We start from the raw sequence: 25315 nt of genomic DNA on the forward strand, positions 1-25315 counted from the left end.
CTGTCAATCATCTGCAAAGGAAAACCACTACGAGGTTTTCTTCTTTTTTAAAAAAAATCTTGATTGTTGAAAGTATTACATATGCTCCCCCCTCCCATTGACCTCTTCCAGCCCGCCCCTGCCCCCTTTCTGCCCCAGGCCTTCACCCCCTATTGTCCGTGACCATGGGTTATGCATGTACTAGTATACATACAAGTTCTTTGGTTGATCTCTCCCCACCACCACCCTCCCCGCCTTCCCTCTGAGGTTCGACAGTCTGTTCGGAGCTTCTGTGTCTCTGGATCCATTTTGTTCTTCCGTTTACTTTGTTCATTAGATGCCACATCTGAGTGAGATCACGTGATACTTGTCTTTCCACTGCAGAGCCCTTCAAGGAGGCCGGCGTTCCTCTCCCCACGAGGCAGGAATGGTCCCATTTCCAAAGGTCTCGATGGCACTGGTTTATTTGATAGAAAATGACACATGTGAACCGAAGAGAGTAAGGAGTGAGGGGGATGGCCCCGCAGTCAAGCGTGCTGTTTCTCTTCCCGTCCAAAGTGCATGACACCTTCCCCTGTGCTCCCGCCGAGGCCACAGGGTGGGCGATCACCCCTGAAAGACCCAGCGAGTTTATCAGTCACCAAGCGCTCACGCAGCATACAGATTCTAGCAACCATCCCCTCTGAGCGGACACGCGGCCTGCTCCTTGCTAAGATTTCTGTCTCGGCAGCGGCTGTCTGCACTGCGGTGTGGTTTCTTGTCCCCAGATGACTGATGGGAGCCAGGCTTCTCTATCTCAACAGGCCTTGTCTCATCACACCAAGTTATTATCTGTATTCCCCCCCAGCTTTATTGAGATACTAGAGGCCCGGTGCACGCAATTCGTGCAAGAGTAGGCCTTCCTTCCCCCGGCTGCTGGCACTGGCTTCCCTCTGGCACCAGGACCCGGGCTTCCCTCGCAGCCCCCGCTTTCGTCTGGAAGGTCGTCTGGAAGGAAGTCTGGTCTAATTAGCATATTATACTTTTATTATTATAGATGACTGACAAATAAAAATGGTACGTATTTAGGTTGTATAACGTGAGGTATTTTAATTGTGTTTTGTTTTGTTTTGTTTAATTCATTTCAGAGAGAGGAAGGGAGCAGGAGAAAGGGATAGAAACATCAATGATGAGAGAATCATCCATCGGCTGCCTCCTGCACACGCCCTACTGGGGATTGAGCCTGAAACCCTGCATGTGCCCTGACTCGGAATCAAACCGAGACCTCCTGGTTCATGGGTCGACGCTCAACCACGAGCCACACCAGCCAGGCTAACGTGAGTTTTTAAGGCATGCAACGCAATGATTTAATGTAAGTACACACTGAAATGTTCACCACTATCGGGTTGATGAACACATCCATCACCTCACATGGTGGCTTGTTGTGGGGAGAGCACTTGAAAGCTACTCTCCTAGCAAATGTCAAGTACACTATAGAGTATTAGTCACCATGCTACACATTAGACCCCCGGAACTTACTCATCTTCTAACTGGAAGTTTGCACCTTTGACCAGTATCTCCCCATTTCTCCCGCCCCCAGCTCGTAAGCAACCACCATTCTACCCTGTTTCTATGAGTCTGAATTTTTTAGATTCCACATATAAGTGCGATTATACAATATTTGTCTTTCTGTGCCTGGCTTATTCCACTTAGCATAATTCCTCCAGGTTCATCATGTTGTCACAATGGCAGGATTTCCTTCTTTATATGAACGAATAATATTTGAATGATATTCTGTTTTACGTGTGAGTATGTGTGTGTATACATATCTATTATATAATCTTCTTTATCCATTCTTCCATGGATGAATACTTAGGTTGTTTCCCTGTCTTTGCTACTGTGAATAATGCTGCAATGACTATGGGAGTGCAATGATCTCTTTGAGATCGTGATTTCATTTCCTTTAGATATATACCCAGAAGTGGGATTGGTGGACCCTATAGCAGTTCTATTTCTTATTGTCTGAGGAGCCTCCATACTGTTTTCCATAGTGGCTGCACCCATTCACCGTCCTACCAACATAGCATGAGGGTGCCCTTTTCTCCATCCACATCCTTTCCCTGCTCCACCAGGCTTGGCTCGGGTTGGTGCTGCCATCTAGAGGTCAGCACCAGACATTACTTCACCCCCTATCTGGGGGGCAGCCCCTGGAGCTGCAGTTTTCAGCCCTGGGTTTCAGGGCTGAGGGTGGAGCTTCGAGGGGACCTCCAATGTGAAGCAAGACGGGAGGAAAGAGCAAGACCTAATGAGATAGGGAACAACAGTGTGTGTGTGTGTGTGTGTGTGTGTGTGCATGTGAGAGAGAAAGAGAAAGCAGGTTTCTGTGTTCCGGGACCGGCGAGCCTCAGGGCTCTGGTTTGGGCCCCAGCGGGGATGTCAGAGCCGTTGGCTTCTCCCACACGACCTGTCACAGGTGCAGCCAGGCCAGGCCCCGCCCACCGAGACTGCGACCTCGGGGCACATAGGGACCCTGTCCAAACCCCACACTGAGAGACCTGACCAAGCTCTGGCAGGGCTTCCAGCAGCATCCGGCTGTGTCCCAGATGACCAGGCCACCCTGATGTGCCAGCTGAGAGAGCCTGAGCTGCCAGGACAGGTGCCCACACGTGCCCACAGGCCCCTTTCTGAGAGCGCCCACTGGAAAGAGAGTGTAGTCCTCAAGGACCTGAATGAAAGCCGTTCCTCCAAAATGCCTCCATCAGGAGGGACAGGCCTCTGTCCCCCAGGCTCTGTGGGAGGACAGACTCCCGACCCCCATGTCAGCCGGCCGGCCGACAGCGCCGGCCCCCTCACATCCACACTGACCCACCCGTCGGAAGCATTTTTCCAACCTCCCCGCCCCCACCCCACCCCCGCCTTTGCTTCTTTCTTTTTAGGTGATTTCTGGGGAGCAAGAGTGGGTGGAAGACAATGCAGCATTTATCAAGCACTAGTCTGTGCCAGGCCTGCTGCGGACTCGGGGACCCTCGCGGTTACCCTCCCAGCCTCCTGTGAGCGAGGTTCTCTGACCTGCAGGCTTCTGTAACACCCCTCCCCCCCCCCCCCAATCTCACAGCTGATTGGCAGCTGAGCCGCCTCCAGAGGGAGAATCCTGAGACCTGAGTCCCAACTCTGCCCACTGCGAGCCAAGGTAGAGGTTGCTGAGCCGGCACCACTCCACTCACTGCCGTGTGCCTCAGTTTCCCCATTTGTTAATAAGGGGACTCGGGGAGGGGGGTCTCTAAAGACCTTCCAGCCCTTGCCCTCACGTTCCCCTTTAGGGAGGGAGCGCGTGTTCTAACGGCCGCAGGCCCGCAGGCCCGGTGCCCCACACGCATGGCCGCCTGTCCACGTGGCCGGGTCCATGTCCTTGCGGACGCTGCCTGGCTCTCACCCAGATCAGATGCTCTGCAGCGTGTCCGCCTCCTTCACGGGCGTGGAAAGATCACCGGCCTCTCGTTACCAGGAAGGAGGAATTTGAGGGCATAAAAACCTGCGTGTGAGCGTCCTCCTCCCGACTATACAAACACGCCAGACGCCTCGCCCTTCCCCACACAAATTCCTGAGAAAACCATAGTTCCCACTTCCTCAGAGCAGCGTAACCTCCTGGTTAAGGGCCTGGACTTCAGAGTTAGGCCGAGACGTTCCAGTCCCGGCTCTGGCACTTACCGGCTGTGTGACCTTGAGCAAGTCACCAGGCCTCTCTGTGCTTCGGTGTCTGGATGTGTACATTGGGGATGATACAGGTACGCACCTGGCTGGGGGGATGTGACTGAGTTCATGCCTACAGCGGTCTCCATGCTAGCTATTGTTCTTTTAAAAGAATGTTTTTGTTGATTTTAGAGAGAGAGAGGAAGGAAGAGGGATAGAGATAGAAGCATCGATGAGAGAGAGAGACATTGATCGGCTGCCTCTTGCTCGCCACCCTCCCCTCCTCTCCCCACTGGGGATCGAGCCCACAACCCAGGCATGTGCCCTGACCAGGAATAGAAGCAGGGACCTCTTGGTTCATGGGTCAGCGCTCAATCCCCGAGCCACACCAGCCAGGCCCTAGCTGTTCTTCGTAATGGGGTCACCCTGTGCTCCGAGTCTCTTAAGTCGGAGGAAGTACAGTCTCTCTGCAGTGACTCAGCTGTTCTGTGGTAAACATTTGCAGGGAGCCTGGAGAGTGGGGACTTACCCTGGGCCAAGGGGTAAACAGACCTGACCCGCAAGCAAAACAAAACCTAGGGAAAATGCCTTAGGAGTCAGGGGCTAAGGCAAATGGAAGGAAGAACCGCTCACCAGGAGGGCTGGAGGCTTAGAGACGCCTGAGGGGAAGTGCCCGCGGAGCCAGCTGCAGGGCCCGCAGCCGTGGAACTCATCACTCTGACCTCCAAAAGGCCGGCAGTCACAAGTGTCCCTCCCTCGGGTCTGGAACGTTCTACTCCACCAGTCTGCACCAGGACCCTGACCTGCTCCAGGGCCCCAGCAAGGTTCACCCCAAATCCCAGCTCCTAAGCTCCCACCCGGGAAGCCCAGCCCCCCTCCACCACCATAGCAAACACACCACCTCTCCCCCGCCTTTCCTGACCCTCTCACTCCCTTATATTATGCTTGTCTACGCCCACCTTCCATTATCACACCCTAGCCTAGGGGCCCTCTGAGCACAAGGACTACTTCCCTGTCACTCCAAGTACCCAGCACATAGTAGGTGCTCAGTAAGTAGCAGCCCACTGGAAAGTGATTATTGCCTGGGGCAGGTCAACCTCTTGCTTGTAAACCAGGTAAGCTAGCAGCACATGGCAGTGAGCAGGAGGCCGGGATAGCCCTCAGCCTGATTTGTGCAGTACCAGCCATAAAACCCACCCACTTTGCTCTGTGCACAAGCTCACACCTTCTCGGATTACTTACCTGCTCCCCAGGTGGGACGCCTGCAGGGTTGGCCAGATGGAGGCAGTGGTCAGGCCCTTGGGCAGACAGTTCTCCGTGGGCCTTGATAATGAGCATCCTGGTTTACATGTCGATCCATTCACCACCCTCCCCACCCCCCAAAAAAAAAAAGTCTACTCTTTCCAGGGTGACTTCCCAGGCGTCTGAACCTGCACTGTTAATGAAATCATTATCACTGTCACAGCTATTAGTGGCTCGCTCTGTCTCTGCCAGGCACCGTGGGGGACAGGGAACACTATAGGCAATAAGTAGGAGGGACACCGTGGATATTAGCATATTTCAGGTTCTGAGAAGTCTTGCACAAAATAAATCTGTTTATTGTTATTCGGACAGCATGACCCAAATTCCTTTGACAATGGGAGAAGTTTTCACATAGCAACTGTGGGTGAAGAAGGGGTTCTGTAATAAGACTGACAAGTCCGGTGAGAGGACGTCACCTCACAGGGTGATCTGATCATGGCGTCCTAACCGGGAAGGTCGGTCATGGTGGGTACTTACACCCCAGGCATGTAACTTCTTTAATAAAAGGCTTATTTTTTTTGCCCGGCCAGTGTTGCTCAGTGGTTGTGCGTCAACCTTTGACCCAGGAGGTCATGGTTCGATTCCTGGTCAGCGCACATGCCCCGGGTTGCAATCTTGATCCCCAGTAGGGGGTGTGCAGGAGGCAGCCCATCAATGATTCTCTCATCATGGATGTCTCTGTCTCTCTCTCCCTCTCCCTACCTCTCTGAAATCAATAAAAATATATTTTAAAAAAATAAAAGGATTATTTTTGCCTTAAGCAAGCCCTGTCCATTGTTCTTGGGCATCTAGGTCAATGCACCCTGACGTGCCAGAGGTAATGCTCGCCTCCAGACCCCTCTAAGGCGTAAGCATCCTCTAGGGAACACACTGTCGTGTTGGCCATCCTGTACCTGCTTTCTCCCACCTTTGTGTAATCTTACATTCATTCTCTCATTAATTCTACGTGTATTTTAAAAAAAAAAAAACTGTCCTGCTGAAACCGGTTTGGCTCAGTGGATAGAGCGTCGGTCTGCGGACTGAAAGGTCCCAGGTTCGATTCCGGTCAAGGGCATATACATTGGTTGCGGGCACATCCCCGGTACATTGGGATGTGACCAGGAGGCAGCTGGTCGACATCGATGTTTCTAGCTCTCTATCCCTCTCCCTTCCTTTCTGTAAAAAAATCAATAAAATATATTTTTAAAAACTGTCCTATTCCAGAGCATTTGAGCTCTTGCTTCCCAGCAATCGTGGTCTGTTTGGCTCAAATAAAATCTTATAAAAATTATTTCCAGGTTTGGATGTTCTTCTTACCCTGACAGTGAGGAGGCTAAAAGGGGTAATTCCAATGTAACCCTCATATTTGGAGGCTAGTGACCTGAATCCATGCCAGCAAGCTCAGTGTACATTCCTGATAACCTATAATTAAGTCCCTCTCTCCTTCCCAGATACTGGTCTTGCAGAACCTGTTACAGAGGCCATAAAACTGTGAATAGTGCACTGTCCCGGATGGAGGGTTATTAACGCTGACGCCAGGCCAGACCATCAGATATGGCCTGGAGACCCCCAACACCTAGGGGCCTTCTTGCAAGGCCCGCGAAAAGGACCGGAAGCATGATCCATGCTTGTGGGACAAAGAGCACAGGGAGGGAGACATAAGGGAGGGCCCCATGTGTGTTCCTTCACTCAGATTTGGAAGGCTGTTCCCTGAGTCCGCTGGCGTTATTAAACAGTGTCCCTCCTACTTCCTCAGAAGCGTCCTTGGTCTTCTTGGTCTTCTGCAACAACAGTACCTGTTCACATGTCCCAGTGTTCCTTGAAACACAGAGTTGGGGAAACCTGGGCCTGAAGGAAGGAAAAGAATAGCATGTACTACACACCTGTTAGAGGCACATGCACTGTGCCAGGCCCCGGATGCGCATGTTCTCGGGTCATCCTTACGAGGCCCTCTGGGGAAGGAGTTGCTGTCAATGAGAAACAGGCTTTTACAAGTGGGACGGCCTTGCCCAGGAGCTGAGCCAGCTAGGGAGCCACCTAGGGCTGCAGGCTCTCCTGTTGCCCTTGACCACAAGCCTGCATTTCCTCTGCATTTGCTGTAGCTCCTGCTTGCTCCTGTTAACCACCGACACCATGATTCCTGGGGGGAGAGCGAGAAAAGAAAAGACTTTGCCTGCCACCCTGCTCCATCCCTGACAGTTTGGATTTGCAAACCTGGCCAACAAGGACTGTTTACTTCCAGATTAGATATAAATCTAACTGGGCCTCAGTTTCCTCATCTATGAAATGGAGATATGGATGGGGGGCAGGAAAAGCATGGTTAGAAAGATGTAACTACGTGGTCTCTAGGCTCCTTCCTTACCATGGATTTATGAGACCTAAGCACTGGGCCTGCAATGGAGAGACCTAAGCCTGCACTGCCACCAGGGGGCGAGCTGGAGTAGGAATATAACCACGTGGTGCTAGTCAACTGGGGGATTCCCCCTCAAGGGGTGCTTGGATATAATAGAAATTAGGAAGCCATTTCTTTTTTATTCTTTTTTAAAATATATCTTATTGATTTTTTTACAGAGAGGAAGGAGGAGGGATAGAGAGTTAGAAACATCAATCAGCTGCCTCCTGCACACCTCCTACTGGGGATGTGCCCGCAACCAAGGTACATGCCCTTGACCGGAATCGAAACTGGGACCTTTCAGTCCGCAGGCCGATGCTCTATCCACTGAGCCAAACGGGCTGGGAAACCATTTCTGAGTCACTATGAGCAAAGGAGGCCCTGCATGACCTGAAGGGTGAGTGACGTCTCCTCTGTGTGAATTCGTGCTTCTTAGGATCTGGTCCCTGTAGCTCCGTGAAAGTTAAGAATCACTGCGAATCCCACCATCCGAGAACCTCAGGCGCCTGAACAAGGAGCCCCGTTGGAAACAGCGTCAGAGAGAAAAGCCCTTACTCAAGTTTTAAAAATCTGTTCGGTTTTATTTTGCCAAGATTACAGCGACGAAGTATTCAAGGCTGAATTTCAAAGGCTTCCTCTAATGTTCCGGGATGAAATCTCTCCCTGAGGCACAGGGTGACACTTGTAGCTTTTGTTCACGAGGGTCAGCTTGGCATTGCCCCCTCCCCGGCGTCCAGCTCCTTGGCCCTCTTTCCAGCTCTGGCGGCTCTCTTGCAGTTACAGAAAGCGGAGTTATGCCCGAAAGGGGCGCAACTCACTATAATGTGAAGCTGGATTTCTGCAGCATCCTCCCACCCACCTCCACACTCACATAACTGCATCCACGCACGACGGAGGGCTGGGTGTGTGCCTTTTGAAGGTTGTGCGAATGGCACGTTTCATACTGGGGGGCTCATTCTGCAGACTGCCGTTTCGCCCGCTCTGATGTATTGAGAGACCCTCCCGTGCTGGCGGGTGGAGATGTGGTCCATTCCTCCCCACGTGTCCACGGCCCTGCTCACAGGCATGCGCGGTGTGCTGCCATGACGAACGGAGCTGCGGTGGCCCCGTGGGGCAGGGCTCCTGGTGTGTATGTTTGCGTTTCTCTGGGCCACATGGACACGGACTATTAAGTTAGGAGAGAGCATTTCAGTTTTGCTAAGTTCTTCCTTGCTGTTCTGCGCTCATAACTCATTGAGGGGCCGCGAGTTCCCATTTCCCTCCTTCTCACCTGCACTTGCGTTTTAATGGTTGCCAACCAACAGATTTATCGTTTTAATTTGCGCCCTCCGATTATTGGGGATCTTGGGCATCTTTTCAACGCTTCCGTGTGGCTTCTTCAGTCGTTATTAACCCTTTGTGTTCCGGCCAGACTGTCATCTCCTGGGGGAGAGGCCGGGTCTCACAGCTGAGACCCTCACGGGGCACACACGGCCCCATCCAAGCCCAGATTCTCTTTCAACTTTCCCCACCTGACCTCTGTGCCCACCTTGGAGCCCTAACATCCCCCCACCCCCACAGCTCCCCACATGCACATGCTGGGATCATTCACACGGTGCCCTCTGTCTGGAATGCTGTGCCTCTCCCAGTCCATCTGAATGTGCCTACTCATGTCCCAAGACTCATCTCAACAGCCACCTCCTCTATGAGGCCTTCCATGGCTACTAGCCCCTGTCCCATCCCAGGTCCTCGGTGCTTCCACTGGCCCCGTCTGAGTTTCTCGCCGCGTATGTAAAACCTCCGAGCCTCTGTGTACTGATGTACCTCCCACCAGACTCTGGGCGCCCAGAGGACAGGTGCCGTGTCTTATTCATCGCAGAGCTCCCAGTTCATTGGTCAGGGCTGGGCAGAGAGGGCAGGTGCGTGTTCGTCGGATGGATGAGCCTCAGAGCCAGCGTCTTCCACATCAGTCTTCTGCCGACTGTCCCGTCCTCGAGGACAAGGACTGCAGTAGATTCGCGTCGCTGTCCCCCACACTGCCTCACAGGGCCCAGTGTTTGTGGTGCTCTGTATGTATTTTTTTAATATATTTTTATTGATTTCAGAGAGGAAGGGAGAGGGAGAGAGAGAAACACCAGTGATGAGATCAAATCTTTGATTGGCTGCCTCCTTGCACGCCCCCTACTGGGGATCAAGCCCACAACCCAGGCATGTGCCCTTGACCAGAATCGAACACAGGACCCGTCAGTCCCCAGGCTGACGCTCTAGCCACTGAGCCAAACCGGCCAGGCCTATTTATTGCCCTGGCTGTATGATTGCCTGGTAGTGTAGAAAATGGCTTTGCTCAGACATTCCTGGATTTTCAATCCCAGGTTCCTATTGGTAGAATCTTGGGCAATTTACATGGCCTCTCCAAGCCTCCGTTTCCTCATCTTCATCGCGAGGGTGGTACTAGCGTTGAGGACTGGCGTAAGGATGAGAAAAGGTTGTGTGTACAGCACTTGGCATATTATAATTCCTACATCCAAACAGTGTGGGGTTTGCTTTGGCTACCATACTCCGGTGGCTCATCTTTTTCAGCTGCCATAAGTGATGAGTAGCTACTCAGTCAAGTCTGGTCTTTCCAGCACAGGAAGAGTGTCTTGCAGAAATGAGGTACTCAGGGAGGAAGCTGAGCTGAACTCAGCACCTTGCCCAGAAATAGGTATTCAATACATATTAAGTCAAGCCGATTTCACCTCCCCGTTCAGCATCCTGCTCCAGTCTACCTCGGAGAAGTCAGTTTGTGGGGAGAAGGGCAGCCCCCTCCCCTGGCAGGGATCTTGTTTGATTTTTCCTAAGCATGATCACCACTTATCGCGGTGGTCCCCAAGGACCCAGTCCTGCCCGAGGAATACTCTAGGGCAGTGGTCGGCAAACCGCGGCTCGCGAGCCACATGCGGCTCTTTGGCCCCTTGAGTGTTCTAATGCCACTTCTTCAAAAGAGACTCGCCCAGGCCGAAAACCGACTTCTGTGCATGGGCCACGAAGTTTCAATCGCACTGTACGTGTGCACCCGCACGTGGTATTTTGTGGAAGAGCCACACTCAAGGGGCCAAAGAGCCGCTTGTGGCTCGCGAGCCGCAGTTTGCCGGCCACTGCTCTAGGGCTGTCTCCTCCCACTGCAAGGCTGGGCTTCACCACGTGACCTTTAGACCACAGCGCGTTAACCAGCCAGGGCAAGGCCTGATGAGCTCTTGCACATGGACTCTTGTCCCCTGGGAAGGCTCCGTCTTGGAACCCAGTCGCCGAGCCAGGAAGAAGCCCAAGCTGGCCACAGGGCGAGGGATGCTGGCCAGCCCCAGCGGCGGAGCTCCTGCCAGCGGAGGCGCCTGGTGGGAGAGAGCAGCAGCCATCTTCACCGCAGGCGCCCCAGGCAGCCCAGAGCAAGCACAGCTCCTGAGCCCCGCCCACATTGCACAATCAGGAGCAAACACTAGTCTAGGATTGCTGTCCTTTTAAGCCACTGGGCTTCCGGGTGGTTGGAAACACACAGCAAATAACCCATGAGCAGAGCATGCTCCCTGAGAGCAAGTCAGTGATCTGGGGGGCAGGGGCGCCGCTGGCTTGGAGACCCAGCAGGTAATAGCTGCAGGTAGGCCTGTCTAACCTGGCGCTCCTTCTCTGGGGTCCTCTTCCCTGGGGTCCCCGTTCCCAGGTCCCTGCCCTGTTGCTACCAGGGACCCTTTATCAGTGAAGGGTAAGGTTTGCTCTCTAAACAGATGCCCAGGCTCACGTTATCAGCAGTCCAGAGCTGGGTGGCCTCTGGCCAGGCGGATGGAGCAGCTCAGTGAGGTCCCGGGAGGACCAAGATTGCACGGGACCTGGACTGTGTCTGCCAGGCGCAGTCTGGCGGAGTGTTTCCTCACTCAGTGCAACACGAGAGAGCGATGCTCCCCAGCTCTCCTAGGAGAGAAAAGAATCTCCCAGAAGGCCACACACACACACACACACACACACACACAACCTTCCTTCCTTCCTGAGTTCTAGTCCAGTCAAGATGCACGGAGGTCAGGTGCATCTCATTGGCCAAATTGAGCCACATGCCCATTTCTAAACCAATCATTCTGTAGGTGTAGGGGGAGGGGTCAGAATTACCACGAGACCAATCAAAACTACCCCTGGATTGAAGGGAAATATGGCCACTTCCTCTGAAGTCCTCGGGCTCATAGGGAAGGAATGGGTGTCTGGAAATAATAGGGAGGGGGTAGAAGGTGAGATCCCCCAGTGTCCGCGATAGGACCCCTCCGCACAGGGCATGAGGGAGAAGCCCGGCACACTGGCCTGGAGACAGAGTCCCACTCTGCTCTCACATCCTCTCCTGGAATTGTGGGGTGTGTGTGTGTGTGTGTGTGTGTGTGTGTGTGTGTGTGTGTGTGTGTCTAGGCAGCAGTCTGGGGGAGAATTGGGGCCCTCAGGGATTCTGTCTTCCCTCAGTTGGTCTCTCCAGCATCACACATCGGCCCCAACCCCAACATGAAGAGAGTCACCAAGCAGGGGAAGGAGGGTTTAGATCTGTGCCTTTCTCTTTATTGTTAGCTTTATCGTTAGCACTTCCTCTTGAGTCGAGGGCACCGTTTCCGGGTCGCAGCTAGAACTTCGAGGCCTTGCTCTTTTCTCCGTATTTCTCATCCAGTGCTTTCTGCAAGTTCATGTTCATGGCGTTTTTCCGGTGCCACCGTCCTGCAGAGGGCAGGGCAGGAACCAGCACGGGTCACCCAGAGGACCGAGGGCCCAGGTCCCGTGGTGGCCCACGCCTCTTCCAGGCCCCCCACTCGCACCCAGGGCTCTCGCTGCCGCTCAGGGCTCTCTCTGCACCATGGGGCCAGCCCATCCCCCCAGCTCCCACATACCCAGATCGTCCGTCTTCCTGCCATGCCAGTGCTCGATGTCCCTCACGGATTTCTCAATCACCTCGGGGGTGTAGGAGGCCTTCATGAGGCTCTTCATCTCCTCGGTGGCCCCTGTGGGACCCCAGAAAGAAATCCCCAGAAGCCACAAGTCAACGGAGGACAGGTGCTCTGGGGTTCATACCTGGGATGTGAGTTTCCCCTTAGAGGGTGGATTGTGGGGGAGGGGGAAGGGGAGCGGGGAGGGTAAGGCAGAGGTTGGCAGGCCTGGGTTCAAACCTCAGCTCCATCATTTATGGAGGGTGTGGCCTCAGACACGTTTTTAACCTCTCAGTCCAGTGGTCGGCAAACTCATTAGTCAACAGAGCCAAATATCAATAGTACGACGATTGAAATTTCTTTTGAGAGCCAAATTTTTTAAACTTAAGCTTCTTCTAACGCCACTTCTTCAAAATAGACTCGCCCAGGCCGTGGTATTTTGTGGAAGAGCCACATTCAAGGGGCCAAAGAGCCGCATGTGGCTCGCGAGCCGCAGTTTGCAGACCACAGTCTCAGACCTTTGGTCTCTTCATCTGTTCAGAGGAGGAAAATGCACTTGCTTGGGGAAGATTACATTATTGGAAATTCACTGAAGCCTATGGCATGTGGCAACGAAGCCCTGTATTTTCACAAAATGTATCTCTAGGTGGAAAGGTAAAACGCACCCGAGGAAATAAGGTGCCACGAAAAGGAGTCAGCAGAAACATCAAACAGGGGATCAAATCCCAAAAGATAGCAAGGATACTTGAACAACCAGTTACAGAATACAACAGTGTACTTAATGTTTGGAGTCACGAGAGGGAATAAAAGTCTAAGCAAAGAATAAGGAAGTTCCCGGAAAGAGCAGGTTAGGAAAAGAAGCAAATGGAATCTCAGAAATGACACGTGACGATCATTTGAACTTCAGTGACCAATCAGAGGCCTGGGTTTGTTTTGAAACAAACCGGGACAGATGGCAGAAAGCAGGACGAGCCCAGCGGGTCCCAGGCTGCCAGCTCGGATCCCGGCGGTGACCACTCCCAGAGAGGTGGCCTTCAGCAAGTTGTCTAGTCTTTCCACGCCTCCTTGTTTTCTATCTTAAAAAAGGGGGAGGTGGGGGGGGGGCGCAGAGGGAATATAGCACTCACTCAATAAAGTTCTTGTACAACCGAAAATACATTTAAAATAAAGCAGTGCCTGGCACATGCTACATACTACGCATAAACGTAGCCACTGCTATTACTAAAAAGAAGCCCCAAAGAATCGATAAGCGAATTACTAGAATTGCTAGGTGAGCTGAGTAAGGCTTCTGGCTATAAGATTAGTGTACAAAAAATTAAAATGACCTCTGTGCATCTAAGCAGGAAAGTTAGAAATGGTGACTTAAAAAAAGATACCATTTGTAATAAACAACAAAAAAAAAAAAAAAAGATGCTCTTCTAAATGAATCTAACAAACGCTGCATGATCTTTATAGGAAAAAAAATCAGAAAATGTTACTGATGGATAGTGAAGAAAGGTTTGAATTGATGGATCCGAATACCACATTCATGAATTGGAAAACTCATTATCATAACACTGACATCTGCCCCTACACTGACCTGTAGATTCAATGTTCTTCCAACAAAAGCTCAACAGACCTTTCCATGGAAACTGACAATCTGATTCTAGACTTTGTATGAAGGAGTAAATGACCTAGGATAGCCAAGACACTAGCTGGTGGTGGTGGTATAGGGACGGGGGGAGGGCGGGAGATTACCCAACCCGATATCAGATGACTAATGGCATCTTGGAAATAAAAAGTGTCACATTAGCCCACGGGGCAGAACAGAGAGCCTGGGAAATGATCCGTGCTCTTAGGAAGCTCGATGGTGCCAGCCATCGCGCTGCAGGCCACTGGGGGGGACGGGCGGGACTGCTCAATCAAAGGGCCTGAGCAATAGGTAATCCACATAAAGGAGGGATTAGAAACGACTTCCTGCTTCACACTAAAAACAGAAATCAACTCCAGGTGGGTTAAAGGCTTAAATGTGGAACGAAAAACTAAATATCGTTAGGAGACGATAGGAAATCCAACCTTCCTGACTCAGCAGGGGATAGGGTTTCGTCAACCTGCCCCTCGCCCCAAATCCATCATTAGCCTACGCTGTCCGCTCCACCTCACACAAATGCCCAGCGTCCTACCACATCAGACCTCCCCCGGGAGCTCCCGGGCCCCCATTGCACAGGGGCGCCCTCCAGGGCAGTGCGCGCACCAGCCTGCTGCCTGGCCAGCCGCCACCCTCTGTCCCAGCGGGACCTTAGCAGTCACCTCCTCACGGCTCTGCGTTTCCCTCCCAGCTCCCAGCTCAGCACAGCAGTGAGAGCCACCCTCTCCCCTAAGGCAGACCGTGCCCTCCTCCAGCTTACAGACCCGCCCTGGCGTCCCTCTCCCTGAGAGGAAAGACCTTCCTCGGCCTTCTCCATCTCGCCCTTCCCCCCTATTTCCTCCCCTCACTCCTTCCAGCCGCCCGCCCGGGCCTCGCCCCCCGGAACAGCAAGGGCAGAGGCCAACCCGGAGGGTGGAGGTGGAGAGGGTGCCGGGCAGCATCCTGACAGCTGTGCGCTAAAGGTGACATCCGGATTCGCAGCGCTTGCCCATTTCTAGAGTGTAAGTCCTACCATGGCCAGTGGTGAGATGGCACTGGGCTGCCAGCCAGCCAGCCCAGGAAGATTTCACAATGGATTCTTGTGAGCTGCTAGGACACACAGTGGTGTTTTGCTCTGACGGGATGATGGGTCCACACACGTTTTTATACTCTTGTCTTACAGTCCTGTAGACGTTCCCCTATGGGGTTGCATGTAAGAAGTTCTGGGTGGGGGATGCTGGTTAAAGGGACCAGGGGAAGGCTGAGGGCCGAGGCCCAGAACACAGGACAGTCTGAGCTGTATTCTCTCTCCCCTCCCCCAGCACCACCCTTCTCTAAGCTCCAAGGAAAACCCGGAAAGTTGCAGTGGCTGTCGGGTTCCTCGGGTAACGGGGATCTGCGCCAGGTGAGGAGGTGTGCTGGGCCCCGGGGCACTGGAGAGGGCTGGAGTGAGGCAGGAGGAGGGGGGAGGGCCAGAAACACTTGACTTTCTGGACTGAGGCGGAACTGGACCGTGGGGGCAGACAGAAGCCCCTGCGTGCTGGCCATGGACCCCATCGGAGCAGTTCGGTAAATGCTTGGGAACAGGGTCATAGGTAGGGAGGGGACCCAGGACCCAGGGAAGACTCTGGGGTTCAGAGGCAGAAGAAACACCTGGATTTGAACTTCAGCTCCACTTCCTACCACTGAGAGGTCCTGGGCAAACTGTTTCCGACCTGTGAAAGGGAGCTAGCAGCACCCCCCTGTACAGAAGGGTCCCGGGCTGACCCATTGCCCCCGGCAGCGCCACCACCAGGTTCTGGGAAGGAAAAACCCCACCCTGCCAGCTACTGAGCACGCACTGCGTGTCACAGGCCAAGCGCCTTCCGAGTCCTGCCAACCCAGTGAGGGCCATGTTACCGTGCTGTCCCCATCGGACCCAGAAGGCAATGGCTGAGGCTCAGAGAGGTTACAGCTCCTACGTGAGGCCACACCCAGCACGTTGCTGAGCTGAGCTTTGAACCAGAAACCTGGGGTCACTGTGACAAAGGTGCCCAGCTCAGGGGTGCCTGGGTCTCGGCAGTCCAGGACACTAGAGGTGTTTGGGGGAGCGGGGAGCTGACAGCCAACGGGGGTGGATTACTTGCACGGCGAGGGCAGACTTGCCAGGGCCCTGGACATTTACAGCAGCCGCCCCACGGCCTGGCAAAGAGCAGGCCGTGGTGGCCGTGAATGAGTACCCCTGGGGATGGATCCTAGGGTCGGGTCCAGAGAGGCCTGGGAGGGGGTAGACATCCCATAGGCCTTCCCTGCCCCTTGGGGACCGTGGGTGTTCACGGCCCCCACCCTTGCCCTTTGACCTGACCTTGAAACAAGTTTGACCGCATGTTATAGCCCAGATCGTAGTAGTCAGAGAAGATGGAGGCGATTTCCGCGGGACTCTGGGTCCTGCTGGGCCACGAGCTTGCCCTCTTCTGGCCCTCAACGACCTCCCCAAGGGCCTTTCGAGCCTGAGCAGGGAGGGACGGAGAGGAGACAGGATGGAGAAGCAGGTCCAGCTTCTCTTTCTATTTCCCCTTTAGCTCCCCTGACCCTGCCCTCACCACGCCTGCTCCACCCTTCGCCTGCAGCCCTCAACCAGCCCCCAGGGCTGGGGAGCTGATGCTGAGTACCCCTCCTCCCTCTCATCCACCCCACCTCCCACTCGGGAGGGGACACAGAGATGAAGGTGACCATAAACCTCTCCCTGCACTGAGCACCGACTGTGTGCCTCGTCGGGAGAGGTCTTTATTAGGTGACATTTCTCCTGCCGTTTTAGAAGTGAGGACGCTGGGGCTCACGTTGGGGACTTGCCGCCCACACTGCTGGGGACAGAGCCTGGCTGGCCTCCTGGGATCCAGGCATCACTCCAGGCAGATCGAGGAGGCTCCTCTGATTGCATGGAAGCCAACCCTGCCTTGTACCAAAGTGGAAACTGAGGCCCAGAATGGTTGCGCCCAGGCCTAGGAGCCAGGAAGCCTGGCTCTGAGTCCCAATCCAGCCACATGGGTAGACTCCCTGCACCTTAAGATGACAAATGGAAGGGACCGGGCCCACAGCCTGGTGAGTCTGGGTCTTCCATTAGCTCAGTATGGCCCTGGGCAGATCATAGCACTTTTTGAGTCTAGGTTTTACCATCTGTTAAAAAGGAAGCAATAGCCAGGCCCGTGTGGCTTAATGCTTGAGTGTCGACCCATGAACCAGGAGGTCGTGGTTCAACTTGCCCAGGTTGCAAGCTCAATCCCTAGTAGGGGGCGTGCAGGAGGCAGTCGATCAATGATTCTCTCTCATCATTGATGTTTCTCTTTCTCTCCCTTCCTCTCTCTGAAATGAATAAAAATTTATTAAATTTTTAAAAAGCAGCAATAGCTCCTGCCCAGCCTGCCACACAATGTAGTTGCTAGGAGTGTTGAGAAGGTGGCTTTGAAAATGTCTCAGAATGCCAAAGCAGGAAAAGCCCTTAGTATCTGGCCAGAAAATGGCAGATGAATTTTATCTCAACTTTCAATGGGTCAGTAATAACTCCCCAAAACGGGGTGTGTGTGTGTGGGAAGGGGAGGGGGGGGCGGAGGAGAGGTGCCAGCATTGATTAATGATGTCTGCCATGCATGCAGACCAGGGGCGCTGTGGGATGCACGCCAGGTATTTGCCAGCGGGATCCAGTCCAACTGCTTCACTTTACAGATGTAGCAACTAAAGCCCAGAGAGGGGAAGGAACTTATTCAAAGCCGCCCAGCACTCGTGGCAGAGCCGGGACTCAAACCCAAGTCTCCTGATTCCTGATCAGAGCTGTCTATTCAATGCTGTCTCCTTTGGATCCGTGTGAGTTAAAAGTCTCTAATTCGCCCTAGCCGGCCTGGCTCAGTGGATAGAGCATCGGCCTGTGGACTGAAGGGTCCCCGGGTTTGATTCCAGCCAAGGGCACATACTGGGTTGTGGTCTCGATCCCCAGTAGGGGGCGTGCAGGAGGCAGCCGATCAATGATTCTCTCTCATCCTTGATGTTTCTATCTCTCCTTCTCCCTTCCTCTCTGAAATCAATAAAGAAATATATTTTAAAAGATGAAAGTCTCTAATTCAAACCTAAGACTTATTACTGAAGCGTCATTGAGGACTTGGGCTCTGGATTCTACTGGCCCATCTTGGGTCCTCATCCCACACAGCTGGGTACGTTTGATCCACTTTCCTAGCCCTGCCTGAGCCTTGGGCCCCTTCCCCTTAAGACGAGGATAAGAGTAGCTTTGGGTTGGGCCGGTAAATGAGTTGTTACATGTGAAGCGTTTACACGGTGCACAGGGCCTGGCACAGAGCAAGTACTCAGTAAACACTGCTTCCTGGTGGCATTATTACAGGAACTCTGTTCTCCAGGGCAGGTTCCTTTGGGGGCCCGTTCTACGTCTCCCCGTACCACCCTCCGGCCGCCCGGGGCTCCTGGGCCCTGTGCTGACACCTGCTCCTCGGTGACCAGCTGGTCCACCACGTCGCTCCCAAACTTGTGGCGAATGTTGTCAGGAATGACGCTGCTCTTCTGGCCCGTGGCCCCGGGGTTGGGGCCTTCCTGCAGCCCCTGGCTTGGCTGAGCCCCCTCTGGGATAGTGGCCCCGCTCTCCCTCGGGGAGGCTCTGTTGTCGCCCTTCTTCATTGACCCAGGTCGGGAGTCCATCCCAGGGGCGTCCTTGCTGACGGCTGAGCCTGGAGACCGGATCCCTGCCGGGTAGGCCTGGCCCTGGGGGCTGCCTTCTTGGTTCAGGGAGGCCTGCGGGGAGACTGGGGTCTGGCACTTGGCCTTGGAGGTCTCCAAGGGGCTGTGGGCAGTTCTCCTGGGGTCCGTGTCCTGCTGGCCTTCCTTGCTATTCAGATGGGCCCTGGTCAAAGTGGTTGTACCTGAAAAGCGGGACGAGGGAGGGAGGGTGGGAGAGAGAGGAGGAGGCAGCAGACAAACACAAAGTGGCAGGCAGGAAGGGAGACAGCAGTGGGGCCGGGGCGGGGGAACAGATAGCCCCAGGGCCCCAGAGATCCAGAAGTGGGGGGGGGAGGGGAAGGGGCGGGAACAGAGAGGTCAGGGAGCCAGAAGCACGGGTGAGAAACGTGGAAAGAGACCGAGAGAGAAGGTCGTTCAGCTGCCAGCCTCCCACGGGACAGGGTCGTCCCACGTGGATTTTGACAATGGGGGCCGCAGCCCTGGAAGCTGGCACAGGGCATTACTTGGCTTGGCCAAGTCCCACGGCTGGCATGGACCAGAGCTGGATCTGGGCCCCGGTCTTTGTTCCCCATTCTGAGCTGCTCCCCAGCCCTCACTTCCCTCCTCTCTTCTCTGGGCTAATCGCGTGCTGTCAGCCCAACCTAGTGTCACCCCCCACACACACTGCACCTCTCACCTCCCTCCTCTCCTCCCCATTCCTGCTTCTGACTCCCCGTCCCAGGGGTCCCCTGCTCCCAGCCTGTGATGTCTCCTCTTCATCCTCTTCTCCCTTCTCCACGACAACCTGGGATGTCCCGCCTCCCAGCATTTGCCCAGCCTGGTTCTGCCACCTAGAAGTCCCCCCTCTCCGCCCTAATTCAAAATTCTGCCATTCCTTTCACTGCAGCCTCAGCCACTCCAAGCTGCCAACCTGCGGGACCAGCTCCCTCCTCTCAACTTCACAACTCTGTCCCCAACATGCTCCGCCAGTCTCCCCCTGGTTTCTCATCCCTGGGTTTTCCCTTTCTCCATCCCTGTGAGCTACAAACCCTCTTGTTTCTCCTCCTAGCTGGGGGGCAGTCATTGAGGTGGGGTTCCCGGGTGAGTCAGTCCTGGGCCTCCCCCAGCACCCACCAGAAAGTCCTGTGCATCGGAAGTAGGTGGAGTCCCTCGTGAGTGAGGGGACGAGTAGGTGGCTGCGGGGGCCTCAGACCCCGAGTAATACTGCACCCAAGTCTAAGAGGCCAGACGCCTCCCCTCCCTTTGTCCTGGGTTCTGTCCCAAGGAGCAGGCCGCTCAGCCGGGGGCACCTCCGGGGAAACCAAGGCTGCCGGGATGGGGATGGTGACCCTTCTGGAGAGGAGTGGAGGCAGAGTGCACTCAGCACCCACCCATCCACCTCTGCCCCTCCTCCTGCTCACGGGGAGATGGAGGCCCGGAGCGGGGATATTCCTTTCCTTCTCTTTTCCTTCTGTCTCCAGGGAATGCCCAACGAGGTCAGGGCCACACAGAGGGTCTGGAAGCCAGAGCAAGACCGAGGGAGAGGAGGGGGTGGTCCCTGCTGCCCCTGGGAGTTCCTCTCGAAGCCCTGGGTTTGCACTGAGTGTCCCCGGTCAGTGCGTCCCTGCTCGGCCCGTCCTACCTGCTCGATGGCCCAGCTCCATGGATTCTTGTTCCAAGCTTAATGCTGTGGACAAAGAAACAACCTGTCATTCGTCTCAGATGTCACAGAGGCTTCGTGAGCGCGGAACAGGGAGACCTGTGGCCATCGGCCCCGCCCCCGACCAGAGGCCCCTCCATGCCCCTGCTCCCAGTGCTCCCTGGCACTCAAGGGGTCCCCTGCCCCATCCACCCATCGCCCCTGGCACTGGGCCTGCCTCCTGGACCCCTCTGCGGGCTCTGCTCTTTCTAGAAGCCCTGGTCACCCCCACACCAGCGAGTGCCCCCAAGGCTTTTCTCAGGCAGCCTGGGGCCTAGGCTCCTCTTCCTCCTCCTTCTCCCCCATCTACACCACCAACACGCCCCTGGCTGTGGGGTGCTGCCCCAGGTTCCCCATGCTGGTGACTGTCTGCCTCCCTGCAAATAGGGTTTTGTCCATTTTACCAGCTGGTCATTCAAGCTCACGTGAAGGGAGCCAAGCTGGCCAAGGTGGAGGGGAGCCGAGAGCAGGACCCCACTCTGGTGTCTTTCCTCCCAAGACAGGCCTCCGGGGCGAACTGGGGGCTCTGCTCCGGCATCTTCAACAGCCTCTGCACCTTTTAGGCTTGTGTTCCTTTTTCCGAGGCGATCTTTTTCTTATTCATATTCTCTTATTTTATCACGTTTTTAAAAGGTTTTCATAAATTTTTAAAATAAAACAATTTATTATATAACAGATGTTTAGTCCAGCTAGAAGGGATCTTTGAGATAAGCTAATTTAACGGCTTCATTTTATTGATAAAGAAACTGAGGCCCAGAGAAGGAGAGTGACTTGTCTTAGGTCACCCAGCAATTTGTTCTGCCGGCAAGCTCAGAGCAGTTTAAGAACTGGATTAATTTTATCATCTTGAAAAATCACTAAGCAAAACGCCTTATTAATTTTTTACTTAATTGTTTGGTGATTGTGCAGGTTCTGATGTAACTGCCAACGATCCCAACACCCTCCCTTACCGCGCGCCCCCCCCCCGACCCCCGTATTCACACACTGTGCAAAATGCCCCCCTTAAATGTGGACTGGACCTAGCAACTTGCTTCAGATCAAAAGAATATGACGGAAGTGAGGGAATGCCGCTTCCAAATTAGACCAGTGGCTTTTGTCTTGTTCACACACACTCTCCGGCTCTTCTGGGCTTGCTCGCTCTGACGGAAGCAGCTGCCGTGTTTTGAGCTGCCCTATGGAGAGGCTCAGGTGTAAGGAACAGAGGGGGGCTCTGACCAACAGCTCGGAAAAAATAAAGACCCTTCGTCCAGCAGGATTCAGTAAGAAACTCATCAAATCCTGCCACCTGAACGATCCTTCCCCAGTTGAGCCTTGATATGAGGACACAGCCCAGCTGACACATTAATTACAGCCTGTGGGAGACGCTGAGCCAGAGGACCCAGCCACGCCACACCCAGGATCCTGCCCCTGAGAAACTGTGAGGTAATAATTTGTCTGTTGTTGTTTATTTAAAAACACATGGCTTTATGCTGCTGAGCTTTGTGGTGATGTATTATGCAACAATAGCTAACTAATATTTTGGTACCAAGGATGGGGTGCTGCTGTAACAAATACCTAAATGTGTGGGAGTGGCTTTGGAACCACGCAGTGGGTGGAGCCTGGAAGGATTTTGAGGAACATGACAGACCAGGCCTGGATTGTGTTAAACGGGCTAGGAGTAGACATCCGGACTCGGAGGATGCTGCCGCTGAAGGCACAAAGGGAAGTGAGGGGCATGTTATCAGAACCTGGAGGAGAAGTGTCCTTGTTGTGCAGTGACAGAAACTCAGGGACACCCATTGGAAGTTCTGTGGAAAGCAGGGCCCGTGACTAATGAGCGGGGTGAGCTAACAAAGGAGAGTTCCAAACAAAGCACTGGGCGTGCCTCCTGGTTTCTTCTTGCTGCTTATCGTGGAAGGTGAGAGTAAAGAGAAAGATTGAAGAAAGAACGGTTAAAGGAAAATGAGGCAAGACTTAATAGTTTTGAAAATTCTCATCCTCTCCAAATGCCAAAAGATGCTAAAATTAAGAAAAGGCTCCAGGGGGGGAAATGGGAGACATCTGTAATACTGTCAACAATAAAATATAATTTTTAAAAAAAGAAAGGAAACGCTTCAGAGTGCTGTCAGGAAAATTTAACCAAGAGGGTGACTGTACAACCTTTAGCTAAAACCTTAGAAAGGTGAAAGAATCAGAGTATTATTCAGTCACACAACGGGCCCTTAACAAAGTTAAAAATATGCCTCACAGACTCTCTTAATGAAATAATAGGGCCTCTAGGAAGCTTAACAGTGCTAACTCTCAGCAGGAGTGCCAATTGAAAAGTACAATGTCATCGTTTTTGGGAAAACTATATCGGCAAAAGTACTGCCAGCGTGGAGTGAAAGGGACAGAGACAGTACAAAATAAGAGAAACCAGTGGACTTCCTAATTCTACTGACAGAAATGGTCTGAAAAAACCACTCGACTGCAAACACTCACTACCTCCTTTTTTTTTTTAAGGGTAACTTAGAGAGTGGAAGCAAGGGTCCATAGGGCAGAGCTGAGAGCCATGGAGAATTATTTCCATGCCTTGAAACCTAATAGAGAAAGTCCAACATTTGCCTGACCAAATTTCAGAACTGCTATGGACCAGTGACTCCGTGTTTCCATTTTCCTCCTATTTGAATAGGAATGTCAGCAGCTCTTATCCTCTGCCTGCTGCACCATTGTATGCCAGTTGTGTTCAGGGAAGATTACTTAGTTTCACAGACCTCCTGATGGAGGACTGAACTCAGGAAACAGCACCTGCCCAACTGGTGTGGCTCAGTGGTTGAGCGACGACCCGTGAACCAGGATGTCATAGTTCGATTTCCGGTCAGGGCACATGCCAGGGTTGTGGGCTTGATCCCTGGTTGGAGGGCATGCAAGAGGCAGCTGATTGATGATTCTCTCTCATCATTGATGTTTCTATCTCTCTCCCTCTCCCTTCCTCTCTCTGAAATCAATAAAAATAAAAATAAAAAAATAAAACACATGCCCCATTAAACGCATCTGTGACCTGCAGGTAGAGAGTTCGAGACCCTGAAGACTGTGGTATTAGCATGTCTTGTTTTAGAAAAAGATCAGAAACAACACCTGAAGAGCCTCATCCACATCTGGGCCTGATTTATAGAAAGATTCTAGATATTAAGGAGATGGTGCAATGAAATGAGATGTTTGGAGATCTTGGGAGCAGGTGAATGTATATTGCATGTGGAAGGGACGTATATCATCGAGGGTGAGACGGGGCAGTTGACATGGCTCCAGCGTCCCCTATGCCTTGGTATTAATTCCACTAACTGCTCTCCATCTGTGGGCTGGACTTACTGACTTGCTTCTAACAAATATGACAAAAGTGATGGGATGCCACTTCCGAGATGAGATGATAAAAGATGAGATGTCTTGTTCACACTCTCTCTGGCGCTTCTTGGCTCCGTCACTCTGACGAAAGCAGCTTCCATGTGATGAGCTGCCCGCTGGAGAGGCCACCCTCTCATGGCCAACATGGCCAACAGCTCATGAGGAACTGAGGCTCTCAGTCCAACCTCCTACCACGTGAGGGGCTTTGGAAAGGGGTCCTTCTTTAGTTGGCCTTGAGATGAGACTGAAGCCCCAGCCAACAGCTTAATCACAGCCTGTGAGAGAACCTGAGACCGAGGACCCATGGAAGCTGCACCTGTATTCCTGGCCCACAGAAACTGAGATAATATTGTGGTCGTAAGCCACTAAGTGTTGGGCGATTTGTTATGCAGTCTGGTAGGTTGGTCTGTCTTCACACGGACTCAGTGCGGTGTTTAGAGAATGTATTAACCCACCCTCTTTCACAGATGGAGAAACTGGGGCTCAGGAAAGAAATAGGACCTCACCCGGGTGGTGTTGAAAACAAGCCCACATCTTCTATGTCCTTCAAGTGAGTTTCCTGCTCTTGTCCTCATTCCTCATCCCCAGCCACCCACCCGAGTGCCCACAGCAGCGTCCCATCTGCCCCAATGGCACCCCCAGTCCCCAGATGTGTGGACTCACTGCAGGTTCTGACCTGAAGAGAAGGTCCCAAGAGATGTTGGTGAAGAAGGGAGGAAGAGAAGGTCCAGTTGCAGGCTGGGCACTCTTCACTCACGAACAACTCTGAACGGGAGAAGGAAGGTGAAATATGGGTCATGACAGACCCCCCGCCCGCCTGGCAAGTGCCTGTCTGACCTCTCCACTCTCCGTTATAACGTCAGAAAACACGTGAACCACTCTGGTGTGTGCTGAAGCCCAGGAGTGCAGATCTGCACTGCACAGCTGCCGAAGACCAATGGGTGGTTGCTAGGGAGCAGCCCTTCCCTGCTGTTCATTGGAGTCTCCATGGCGACCACTATACACAGGGCTCTGTTACCTCAGAGGGCAGATAGGCCAACCATAGGGGTCAGAGGCCATGGAAAACCAGTACTGAGGGACGAAATATCCCCTGAGCACCCACCATGTGCCAGGTTGTGTACCATCAAGCGGGAAGGAAGTTTTGGGATTACAAAGGATTAAGTAGAGAGTGATTCGTTCTAACTAGGGAAAAAAGACAGGGCTCAAAGAAGGGCCATGTGAGCTGGATTTTGAAAGATGCAGAGGAGTTCAACAATTTAGAAGGGACTCAAATATTAAAGGCATGGATGTGTTTATGAGCATAAATGTAGGTCCAGGGGAGAGGGGAGGGGAGGGAAAGATGCACTAACTGCCTGAGCTGGACGTGAAGGGATCAGGAACCAAGGAGTAAAATTAGGGGGTCTGGGATAGTGAGGGTCTAGTCTCCTCCTCTTGAAACATAAGGGCTTCAGAAGATTATATGAGGTTGTGACTTGCGCAGTTGGTGCTCAGCAGAGGAGGGGGTATAAGGGATACCTCCTGCATGCTCAGCCTTTCAAGGTCTCCTCAGGAGGCGCAGAGCACTGTGGTTAAACTTGGGGTCCCAGAGTCTGGGCCTGCCACTTTTTAGGAAGAGTAGCTTTGTCCATGTTCTTTTTTAAAAAATATTTTTAATTGATTTCAGAGAGGAAGGGAGAGGAAGAGATAGAAGAAACATCAATGATGAGCAAGAATCATTGATTGGC

The 25315-nt window shown here is 53.2% G+C and overlaps 1 protein-coding gene across 2 annotated transcripts; it reads right to left on the minus strand.

Moving 5' to 3' along the window:
* Positions 1-11842: 11842 nt before the first annotated feature.
* On the minus strand, positions 11843-24535 carry TEX33 (testis expressed 33). 2 transcript variants are annotated; one of them, XM_008144673.3, is made up of 7 exons: positions 24429-24535; positions 24268-24356; positions 20175-20219; positions 18302-18735; positions 16179-16323; positions 12193-12303; positions 11843-12022 (listed from the first exon to the last, which is right to left on the minus strand). In XM_008144673.3, the coding sequence occupies exons 3-7, from the start codon at positions 20194-20196 to the stop codon at positions 11931-11933; spliced, it is 804 nt and encodes a 267-aa protein (XP_008142895.2). In that variant the 5' UTR covers positions 20197-20219; positions 24268-24356; positions 24429-24535; the 3' UTR covers positions 11843-11930. The 2 variants fall into 2 exon arrangements, with proteins under 2 accessions (XP_008142895.2, XP_028005871.2); XM_028150070.2 differs by having other exon boundaries at positions 24255-24356.
* Between the last annotated feature and the right edge of the window lie 780 nt (positions 24536-25315).

Source organism: Eptesicus fuscus, chromosome 7 (assembly GCF_027574615.1).
Source record: "Eptesicus fuscus isolate TK198812 chromosome 7, DD_ASM_mEF_20220401, whole genome shotgun sequence".
NCBI classification, from domain to species: domain Eukaryota; kingdom Metazoa; phylum Chordata; class Mammalia; order Chiroptera; family Vespertilionidae; genus Eptesicus; species Eptesicus fuscus.

Bases quoted from the DNA above. Each gene is read 5' to 3' on its own strand.
- TEX33 (XM_008144673.3), bottom strand. From the start codon at position 20,196: ATGGAGCTGGGCCATCGAGCAG. The intron at 18,736-20,174 runs GTAGGACGGGCC...CCCGCTTTTCAG, and splicing joins GGAGCTGGGCCATCGAGCAG to GTACAACCACTTTGACCAGG. The intron at 12,304-16,178 runs GTCAGGTCAAAG...GGGGTCCCACAG, and splicing joins GCGGTCAAACTTGTTTCAAG to GGGCCACCGAGGAGATGAAG.